This window comes from Haemaphysalis longicornis, unplaced genomic scaffold (assembly GCF_048455015.1).
Source record: "Haemaphysalis longicornis isolate Haplotype H1 unplaced genomic scaffold, Haemaphysalis longicornis Haplotype H1 scaffold_1, whole genome shotgun sequence".
Classification (NCBI taxonomy): domain Eukaryota; kingdom Metazoa; phylum Arthropoda; class Arachnida; order Ixodida; family Ixodidae; genus Haemaphysalis; species Haemaphysalis longicornis.
In genome coordinates this window covers 310,449,361-310,460,874 of record NW_027526203.1, presented here as the reverse complement: position 1 = coordinate 310,460,874, position 11,514 = coordinate 310,449,361, and the positions used below count along the sequence as shown (strand labels likewise).

Sequence of the window (11,514 nt, the reverse complement as noted above, 5' to 3'; positions counted from 1 at the left end):
GGGAGGATAAAATTACAATTAAGTGCTAAACAGACTTGTGCCCAAACTACGCTGGGAAAGTGGTTGGACAGCGAAGCTATATATCGTTCCTGAACGAGAGGCCAATCTAGCCTAAACTTGCACTAAACTGAATGATTTACCGAGAGAGGTTGGAACTGAAACAAAACTGCCTTTCAAAATAGCATTGATAGCGCCCTTGTGATCACTGTGGTAGAGACAGAGGCGAAATTCCGTCCCCGATAGGTATATGCCCGACACTTCCGGTGCGCACCCAACGCCATCTGCTGGTTCGCTTGGAATACTCCTTTTATTCGTTTGAGCAACTGCTAAAAGAAAGCCGCTGGTCGGTCTCAGTAGCCTAGGAGTATATTCGTGGGTTTTGGAGCAAGCACTTTGAGTTAGAGCCCCAGCAATGGCACGTTTTAAAGCGAAGCTTTTGTTGCCTCCTGATGGCCACCGTACTCGAAAACTAACTGCAGGAAAGCCAACTTTACACAACGGGAGGGCACATGATGATGATGGTGATGGATTTCCGCAAAGGTACATCAAGCCCCTTAAAGAAAAAAGAAACACACTTGCAAGGGTTGAAATCGAACCTGGGTACCTCGCGATATGAGGCCGACGACTAACCTATGGCGCTATTCCGACACACTTGACGCAGTGTCAATTTTGGGCTTTGAATTTCACCCATGTCGCATGGGGGAAAGCTTCACGTTGTAACCCTTTACAAAAGCGGCTTTGATTTTTTTTTTACTGCAAACGGTTACCTTGGCTCAATATTATCCGCATTGCTTTCGAAAATACTGGTGGTTTGGTATATTTTAGGTCGCTTTACGGGTGTGGCGCGGTATATAAACCCGTTTAACGACGTTCTGCATCACGCCAGAAGTGCGAGTGTTATACCTACCTTGGAAAACAATATCGCTAAGCAGAGGTGTTGCGTTCTTACTTGAGTAAAATGCTTAGCTAGTTAAATTTAAGAAGTCCAGCCTACTGACCGCGGAGGCTTAACATCCAAGTGCGGCACGTGTCTGGAGTTGACTGTTTTTCTTTTCTTTTTCACCAAATGCATGTCACAGATTGGGTCCACAATTTTTACAGGCAGAGCCCGGTCCCAATGCTTGTATTGGTATATTTATATGCTAGCTGACCCGTCTAGTAACTTACTTCATTGTTGTTGCAAAAGCACAATGTCTATAGGCCACGCATGGTTAGGGCGTCAAGGGCAGTGAAAATACGAACCGCACTGAAGGGGAATTGAAGGGTGAAGGGTGGTGATACGGCAGTTGGAACTTCGGCCGCGTCCTGTCAAAAATCGATGAGTGTCGTTCCCACTGGTCGTGAATTAGTTGCGGAGCGAATACATGGGAAAAGGAAACAACTTCTCACGCGGGTCGCGCCAATCTGCGTAATCATGTATTGATACCAGACCGAAATTCCGAATTATTTGCAACACCACTGTGAAATAATTAAAGGAGCCATGAAGAAAAAATACAAGTTTCTTTGATTCGAAAGATTCCGTGTTTTATAGTGCCCCCAGTGCTTGTCCGGATACAAACGATGCTTTATTCACTGAGAAAATAACCACTTTAGGTTAAAATTTTGATTTTCCCGCTAAATCGGGTGTTTTCTTGGTCTGCAATGACATGACAGAACCGACCGATATGCAGCCTAGGAGAACTTGGTTCAAGCTGTAGAGGGTGGATACCGTATACGCTGGCGCCGCCATTTTGGGTCACTCGCTCGCCCCCGAAGCAAGTCATTGTTTCAAAACCGCGCTAAAATTATCGCCTCAACGCAGTTTACTGGCCAAGTTTGCATCATCTTATCTACTTCGTGTTGCTGGGTTTCGTGGGAAACGAAAAGAACAACGCGTTGAGCACGTTGACCCAATTGCAGCGGCACGGGACCATTCAAAGGGTGTTCCACCCTGTACGGCGGTGCTGGCATCGAGGTACTCTACTGCAGCCGATTGCGCAGGGCCAGGTGGCATTCACGCGTTTGTTTACGTTACTGAACCTAGATGGCGCCACCATACCGGGCCAAGCAATTTTCTGCTTTTGGTTTGTTTTTGACCGTATTTAAACAACCGGGCTTGTTTTTGTTCCGGGAGAAAATAATCCTTCCATGAAACATGGTGCCCGCTCGACAAGTATGGCCACGTAAGACACTGTTGCTTGCGTTAATCGGCCAGTGTCGTATGAGACAACCCCAAAGCCCCGCAGTGCTGTGCAGCTAAACCGAGCATAGTGGGCGCAGTACCAACAGCAGTACTCATCAGTACTCCTGTGTTTACATATGCTTTCGTAACTTCCCCTGTTTCTCCCACCATTCTTATTGCTTTAAAAATAATGTTCCCTAAATTTAAGCACAAACAGCTCGTTCTGCAGGCTTATAAGCTCAGCCTAATTTGCGTTTGCTTTTGAAGACCTCCGCCAATCGCAGAGCAGGCTGGTATGACATCATAGGTTCCGTTGCGGGAAATGAGCGAGTGGGTCGCATGGCCATTCCCTTTTTTCCTAATTACATAGCTTATTTGAGCGAACTTTACGCTAAAACTGGTGTCAGTATGATTCTAACGAGGCCATCTTTTGAATGAACCAAACTTGTGTTTTGTCTTGATGGCTCCTCTCAGACAAGTCAATGAAACGCGGCGTAGTTATAGGGTCATATTAGCGACCGATTTCACTATAACAATTTCCAGCAGTCAGCACAATTTCCAGCGCTCGTCAGCAGTAATTTGAATGAGTCAAGGATATAAGGCGCGTTCGTAGCCTCCCATTCTGTGTCGGCTTTGTGGCGCAGTGGGTAGAGCGCCATGTACATCGCGTTCCGCCCGCAGGGTCGAGGGATCGAAACCGGGCGCCGGATAGTATTTTTTTTTATATAGTAGGGAGGGGTGCGGTGCGGACTACGGACGTCAACGCGGGTGACATCGTGAGTTACTGAAATGCTCTGCATTTAAAAGAGACACTCTAAGAATAGGGCGGACCGCGAACCCTGCTTCCCTCTGCATGGAATTGCCGTTCACCTTCACCACGAGAAAAGTGACAAGAAAGCTTCAATAACGCAAGCGCACACACACACACACACACACACACACACACACACACACACACACACACACACACACACACACACACACACACACACACGCTTGCACAAAGCAGGTCGTTCAATATCCCATAAAAAAGGGGCTTTCTTAATTTGCCAATCTTCCGCTAAAAGGTATCAAGAAATGGCTTACATTCGTTGCAGTGTGGATAAATGGACACCATAGGGTCCCCGTTCCCACGTCATCTAGACGCCAAGGTATCGATAAACCCACGGAAATATAAACAGGAATAAGCATGTCAAAAGTACATGATTACGTGTGGAACCCGCGGCCACTCCACACGCGGAAATGTAGATTAAGACGCCAAAAAGAATTTGCTAGAATTCCGGAGAGTGGGTTTTGTTGGATAAATCCGGAAGTCTCTGGGCTATACATGGAGTCTCTTAAAAGTCAGCTTCACTTCTACACCCAATCACATTGTTAGGAAAGCTATTTTCCATGCTAATACTAGCAGACTGATACGTACAAAAGTAAGAGTGTCCGATACCATTTTTTTTAATACCTGTATAGGGCGCATTTTAGGTCGTTTTCTCCACAATGCATGAATTCTCAGCTGGAAAGGCGTTCTTTAGGGGCACTGCAGGAAGTCTGTTATCTAAGTACGAATAAAACCATACTTTCAGAAGAACACACGCCGACTTGCCCAGTTACGCACCCTCGAGGGGACACCGACGTGGAGAAAACGCTGAGCGAAGCCAGCAGCACATATTTGCCTGCTCTTGGCGTCTCGTGCAGCTAAGCATATTATAAAACTGTAGGAACATTGCGCTGAAGTGCACCTACAAAAATCCTGTTGAGATATATGTTCTGCGGAAACCACGCTACCTACGCTACTCGGGAAACCTGGAAAAGTGGGATAAATTCAAACTACCAGAGCGCCTACAAATCAGGCCAAACCCATACGAACTTGCCATGGAGTACAATGTTCACTAACTTTCCTAGACAAAATAACCACTTGGCGTGTATACAAACCTTTATTGGCGGGGGAGACGATCTGTAATGCCAGGCTGTTTCCTTTGTTGTAAGCAAGCAGCAATATAGGTTACAGTTGACCTTGGTAGCTTCAACGGGTGTGGCCACGATTGGTCAAGTTCGCAGCCATAGCTGCGCCAGAAAAATGGGCAAAGGGAACTTGCAAAGTAATTATTTTTGTTTATGCGCGATGCTCACTCGTTCTCCAGAATTGCTACCCTCTTCGCGATAGACCTCGCATTGTACAGCCGCATGTGGGCCCAATGTGCAAATGAAACGGCAGGCGAATTTCAGCACCGGCGAAATGCAATAATATCTGGGTCAGTTTCTTCATCCGTAACAATGAATAAGCGGCATGAATACAATGAGAATAAAGCGCCTCTCGGCGGTGCCTTGAATGGTGTCACGTCCGCGATAAATACGTGCGCGGGGGCAACGTTCCGATACGTATTGCCACCGCGGCGTTCTCACCGTGGCCGGCTTCCTATAGTTGCTGCCTGTGGTAAATGGGACACCAACAGCGAGAGCTTCGCGTCGCGTTCGGTGAGATCAACGCTCACTTGCGGTGCACCGAAAAGAATAACAAAGAGGGAGGTGAATTTGCAAGAGGTGGACTCAGCCAGACGAGCTACCTGACCACGTGCTGCACGGCCTAAAACAAAACGGCGCATATCAAACAGGGGCACGAAAAACCTGACCCCCTGTTCTATTTTTGAACTCCTCAACTTCGAGCTAAAGCACGATAACGGCGAAATATTTGGCGGCGCGTAAACAAATACTGCAAGCTGCAGGAGAGCTCGATGCGCCGCTAGGCTCCGCCCACGGCAGAGGGAACCCGTGCGAGGAGGAGTGTTGAGTTCTCGTTCCCGTGGGTACCGTTCGCCTTCGAAGAAAGCGTTCGGAAGGCTTGGCGCCCGTTGACTTCCTGTTCAGGTGCGGACGCCGATGACAATGCGCGTTGCGTGTGCATAAAAGACGACAAAGCACAACTTAGAGTGCGGTGGTCCTTGGAGTAAGTTGCGTCTTTTGCGAGGACGTGATTGGAAATACAAATGGAGTGGGAGGTGTCTGTGGACGCTGAGGTGGCGAAAAGAAGTTTTTGGCATTGGTAGTATCTGTCGTAGTTTTCGTTCCACCTATCTGAGTGTACTCTTGCAAGCATTTGACGCCTTGTCGCTCTGTCTAGGGGCATCTTTCTGCAATGCTTGAGTACTTGTAAAAGAACTTACGTAGGCGTGCCGGTTTAACCCTACGTCTGTGGATGTCCATAGGGGGCACACAGAGTACTTCCTCACCCACGTGGCAGGGCGAACCGGCACCTTGAACCAGTCTTCATCGGCCTGGGTAGTAGCGTGATATGCCCTCATGAGCGGATCCAGCTTCTCGTTTTGCTTGAGATAAGCGCCTCGGCTCCCTTCGTGACCTTGTCCTTCAGTCCGGGGCACACGCCAGTGAGGAGAGAAATTCAAATACTCAAGCCCCTTAGTTTCGCATTTTTGAAACCTTCAGAAAGCGCAACACACACACAAAAAAAGCGAGACGAAGAAAGGGAACACAGGACGAGCTTAGTTTCGAGCGGGATGATGACCCCCTTCTTATTGGCCTGTTGACATGCGGAGCCGCTCGAAGCGCTGCTGTTCCTCATGAGCCCTAGATGTAACATCCCTGAATCCCTCAAGATAAGCGGGTTTCCTTTGCGTATACCCCGCAACACGCTATAGTGGGTATCAGGATTGAACTCCACACACCCCTTTGCCAAAGTATTCATTGCCCACAGTAACCCTGTGCAATGTTTACAGCATTCCGTAAACGTGCTGCTCAGACAGATGCGAAAGCCAGCCGGCTTTTATTTTTCTCCAGTTCAATGATACGCGACCGTCCTGGGCGGTAATGCTTCATGCTTTTCTATGTCGTCCAGGCTCAATAAAAAGGAAAGTTTCCTGTTCTAGAAAATAAACCACAAGTTAAGCAACCTCCCACTGCCGGAGAGAGTTATGGAACCGAAGGACCAAATCTGGGCAAGAAACTGAGAGCGCGAGATCAATGGTGCCATAAATCGACCCAAGGAGATGTGAGCAGTGCGATTGGCAGTGCGGACGAAAGGATTCGATTATTAGCGGCGCGGGACTCATCTCGGGGCATCCATTAACCCACTTCGGCTGGCTAGTAGCGACACGCGACGAGACTACGTTCTCGCGGGCTTGGAATGCGCGCCGTCGTTACGCGCTCGGCGGGCTGCTGCTGGGTGCCGCAATTAGCCAGCCGCTCGGCAGGCACAGCCGCCGCCTGGTCTGCCGAACACAGCGCGCACCGCTTGTGTAACTACAGTAGTGGGCCAATCCGAGAAGGCACTTTATTCAGCGAGGATGATGCATCTACTCGCTTTCGCGGGGCCCACGCCCTAGAGGAGAAATTACTGATCGCGCGACTGCCGCGAGGGAGAAAGAGAAAAAAGCGCAAAAGGGACAGCGAAAACGGGCGCGCGGACCGGCTCACCTGGCCGCAGTATGTGATGTGCTGTGTGCCGTAAGGCATGTCCTGGTACGCGCGTGCAGGGAGCCAAGGGGGAGTGCTCCAGACGGCTCCATATCTAGACCTCGAATCTACCGAAAACTGAGAGTCTTCGCGCAGGCAGGGGTACGTGCAGCCGTGCTCCGGCCGGCTTGCACGCGCTCCTTCCTTTTTACTCTGGCCCGTTCTCTTTTGCTCTCTTTTTGACTCTCTTGCACCGCGAGCGCGCCTGTAGTATGTGTGCGTGCGTGAGCGAGCGCGTGAGAGCGTCCCAGGTTTCGTATTCTTCTGCGGAGCGAAGCGCGCTAAGTGGAAGGGTATCTGGAGCGGTCCGCGATTAGAGCCCCCGGAGAGGCAGCCCGTTGGGGCGCGCATTGTGCGGCCCCGATGAAGCGGAGAGTGGGATGCGCGGGAGGGGGAGGGCGTCCGCGACGCACAAACAATAAAGCGCGATGAACGAGATAGAAGGCGAGGGTGCGCGGCATTGGGACGCGCCAGAGAAGGGCCCAATCTGGCTGGGATTCTTTACACGTCTCGCGGCAGTTTCTTGGTCAAAGTACGACGAACTTGAATCGAAACAGATCGGGGTGCGTTGCCGCGTCGCAACTGGAGGTCGAGGTTGGTCGGAGAGGAGGAGCAAAAATTGTGTAACAAAGTCGGACGCAGCGCCCGATCTGTGTGTTGGGCGCTGAGAGAGGGGAGCGGTAGCTATAAAAGCAGTCCGGATCGTCCCGTTGCGCATCATTTGAACTTGTGGGATTCTTGAATAGGGGATTGCTCGCCGACCCTGCGCAGACATGCACGCCTTGGTGAGTCGCACTTCCCTACTCTGCACCGTGCACGCGGCCGTGGTGTTCGCGACCTGGGCGCATCCAAGCACTGCAGGCCCGCTTCGATGACTCCAAGGGGCGTGAAGTTGCTGATAGAACGCCGCTGACGACGGCAGGTGGAGCTGGTGGAAATCGTGACAGGGGGAATTTCCTTACCACATTTTAGGGTGCAAACTTTCCACCTCGACACGAAGGAGGGCCGTTTGCATTCGAGAAGTTCAACGGAGTTATTAATGACTGCAGGTCTCAAAGGGGATGAAATTCGAGCGAGAAGGCTTGTCCAAGTCATGACCTAGACAAGGACATATCCTTCTATGAGAATTTCGCTTCCCCTTGTTGATTGTGGCTCGGCAGTAACTGGAGCAGCAGTTGTAGCCATTGGGAGGGGTTCAATTAGCAATTTTCAATCGTGGGCGGCACTCTGACAAGGCTGACTACAAAGGCCGCCTCATTTTTAACTATTCTGAATATTCAAGCTTGTCTGTTCGTCAGTTTTACTGTGGACAATGAGGTGAATAGCAAGTCAGCAATACAAGACGAGGCCTCCCAAATACTCTTTTGCTACGACTTAACAGGGAGGTATTTACAGTCATGGACAAATGAAATGTGAACACCGAATTATGAAACAGAATGCACTAATAGCGCGATTTCTTTCCATGCAAGTCAAATTGACGCATCGCCCAATTACAGTAACAAAGTTGGGAAATGTGGCTTGCCAAACATGCCAACAGTGTTATCATTACACCTCCACGAACAGAATTTTTCAATTTTACGGGTTCTGGTTCATATTTTTGTGTTTGTATTTCATTTGTCCATGACTGAGTATGTGCCCCGTAAGCATTGAAGATTTGTTCCGTACAACGTGACTGGGAAACGGCACGTGTTGTTTAAGAAACGAAATGCGTTATATTAGGCACGTGAAGTGAGTGAATCACTGTCTTCAACTTGACCTCTTGTGGACTGGCTAGGCATTAGTCGGTTACAGAGCAACAGTTTCCTTTCATAAAGTAACGAAACAACACGTTCTGTTCAGTCTAAGTGACACATCTTATGACTACATATTTTGGCGCCAATTTCTGCACGGAGCAGCGGGTGTTTCGTAACAGCCACAGATTTTGTGTGCTTTGGACAGCACCCACTTCGATTGCCGCTCATTAGTTGTAGACGTTTCGGGAAAACCCCCACACACAGGCAACGTAGTTAGAGTACGGTCAGGCCTCTGGGGCGTCCTGAAGGATTCTCTTAAAATAACATACATCAAATCAACGTTGAGTCTTGTACTCATCCCGTTGTCTCTCAACCCTTCGCTAGAGCAAGAATGACCCGCCAAATTGAAACCATATATTGAACCCATATATTTTGAACGGAGGGAAGTCCATTATGGGTCGTGCATCTTTACACGGGTAGGAATCAGTCCTCGCTCGTAGAGCTACCTGTAGAGAAACAGCGCACAGCGGTATTGAGGAAGAAAGCATAATTTGTTCCCATAAAATGAGAATAACTATCACTTTACCACCGCTTGTAAATGCTGTCTTACAAATGCATAACAAGTCCGGATTGCAAATAATTAAGAAAGGAAGGATAAAAAAATCAAGCAAGGGAGGATCCCAGGGAAGGCGTTCGTCAAAAGAGACGGACGCCATTATCTTCTACGGAAAATCTAAAGTGCTTAACTACTTTCGTGCTGTTTGACATGGCAGTAAACATGCAATACTAAATCTCACATTCGGTCTCACCACGTGGCTTCTTTCCAACGCACCAATAAATCTATCTGGGAACAAAGACATCATTGTGACCTTTTCACTTATGTAGGGCTCAAAACTGGGTTAGCTATTGTATTATTCTTGGCTGTACTTTATGCAACCCAGTCACACGTTGTCCTTTCATTGTTTCTGAAAGAGTATGTGCTCTTACAGTAAAGATATATAATAAAAAAACTCAAATACTCCTTACTGCTCCTGCTCTTCGTAGATACTGTGCATCTAGAATTCATATTTCAATGTACCCCCTCCCACCTTTTTTTGTCGCAGGCGAAAACAGCTCTGGTGTGTGCAACGCTTGGCCTTAGCTTAGCTGGTACGCCCCGGCTTGGCAGCCGAGCCCTGGTTCTCTTCAAAAACCTGCCGACTCAGAAGCATCCACAGCAGAATCAGCAGGCGCAGGTTCCGGCAAACGGTTATCCTCCGCACTTAATTCACCCCATGTACCCCGTGAACCCGATGTATCCGAGAGGCCCCATTTTTCCTCCTCCGCCCCCGTACTTGCAACCCATGCACCCATTCCTACCGTACGGGCCCCACATGCAGCCAATCCAGCCCATACAGATGTTCCCGATTCACGGGCCCGGTTTCCTTCAAGGGCCCGTGCCCCTTCCTCATCCCGTCCATCCCATGGTGACGCCCTTCCAGATCCACAGCCTCGCCGGAAACCCAGGCGGTAACCTGGCCGCCGGTCTAGCCGCCACGCTTCCCGCCAGCTTGGCCAACACGATTGCTGGAGGCGGCAGCATTTCCGCAGGCCCCACGTACTTGATCCAGGAGCTGCGCCACCACAACACCCCGTCCTCCGCAAAGAGCCAGCCCACTACCAACACCGGTAACTCAAACGTGAACGTTCAGCCTCCGGAGAAGATTCTCTTCCTCAAGGACCTGAAGGCCTTCAACTCTCTCCCTTCTTCTACCAAGAACAACAAGAAACTGGTGCTGCCCACCCCGCAGGACTCGATGAAGGGCCTCGGACCTGAGATTCTGCCGCCCATTGTGCTCAATGCCAATACACTCGCCCAGCTTGGCTTGGGCGGTCTCTCTGGGCCCGTCACCGGAGGCTTGTTGCCGGACATCGGGCCTGAAGGCCTGCATATCAAGGGAGGAAACGCCATTTGGTGATGGACGCGACCGCCTTAGGCGATGGGAAGGCATGGATTTCATCAAGCTGCAAATATGTGTGTCTAGTCTTGTCCCAGTCGCGTCCAGGCAGTGTGTTTGTCCGCTCGTCGAAAGGTATTTATGGAATACATTGAGCTCACGGGACCATCTTAACTCTGGGTTATACTCACACGGGGCTTTTTCGCATGGCGCTGCTATTGAGCCGGATTTGCACAATAATTTAAGGATATATTTTTTCTAAGCAGTCATTTTTCTTGACACCGCCACCGGCATTGAGCTCGGCAACGTCTCATCGCTGTGACAGTAACGAGGTATTACGTGTTGCTTTATGTGTTTGTGTGAAAAGTCTGTGCCATAAATTACAGTTCGTTCAGCAGGATTCAGCTGCTCGTTGGTGCTTTTAGCAATACATACGCCGAAAATACAGGAAAAGTAGAGGAGCATTTATGGAAAGTTTAACGTGGCTGCGACACCAAATGCTTTTAATGTACATAGAACAATACTCAACTCATTTTCATAGAAGTGTTACGTGAAGAGCTGGACTCATTTCAACAAGTCCTTTGTGTTGAATGCTTTAGGACGCTCATAAAGGGCTACTTACAACAGGGTGTATATATTGCCATGCTGTAAATAAAAGCTGATATTGAAGGCAGGTGGTCCTTTCATAATTACTAAGGAAAGCCACACAAACTCGTAAACCGGAATCTCGTGGCCTACAACAGGTACGTGCTTTATTTTTCATCTTTTGGGGTGTTTCTCTTGCATTTCAGCGTTCTCTTAAATTTAAATTTTTAGCTACACAGGCTGCAGGCGGAGATATGAAACCCTTATCACAAACTACAACAAAAACGACTATGTGAAATCCCGAAAAAAGGTTTAAACCAACGTGAAAATTTAGCAATAAGGCACACATAAATAAAACACAAAAAGGAGGGTGTATTTCGTTTACGTAAAGACGTGAATCAATCGTTGCCAACGCTGTACATGATTTGCTTCGATGAATTTTCGTAGATTTGAGAGCTGCTTTTTAGGAACATGAAGCAGAGCTGTAGGATTTTGCGGATTTTGTGGGAACCGTGGCAACTAAAACATTCTTAAGACGCTAAATGAAGGGCGCTGCAGCTACGAGCGAATTTTGAGCACCGGTATGCGCTGAACATATAGTTAACGTAGTAAAGTAGGAATTGTATTTTTAGATCTC

At 48.8% G+C, this 11,514-nt stretch overlaps 1 protein-coding gene across 1 annotated transcript; it reads left to right on the top strand.

Moving 5' to 3' along the window:
* The first annotated feature begins 7,157 nt into the window (after positions 1 to 7,157).
* Positions 7,158 to 10,943, top strand: LOC144170143 (uncharacterized). Its single transcript, XM_077699750.1, has 2 exons — positions 7,158 to 7,407; positions 9,459 to 10,943. Exons 1-2 carry the CDS (start codon positions 7,396 to 7,398, stop codon positions 10,311 to 10,313), a joined length of 867 nt encoding a protein of 288 aa, XP_077555876.1. The 5' UTR covers positions 7,158 to 7,395; the 3' UTR covers positions 10,314 to 10,943.
* The last annotated feature ends 571 nt before the right edge of the window (positions 10,944 to 11,514 follow it).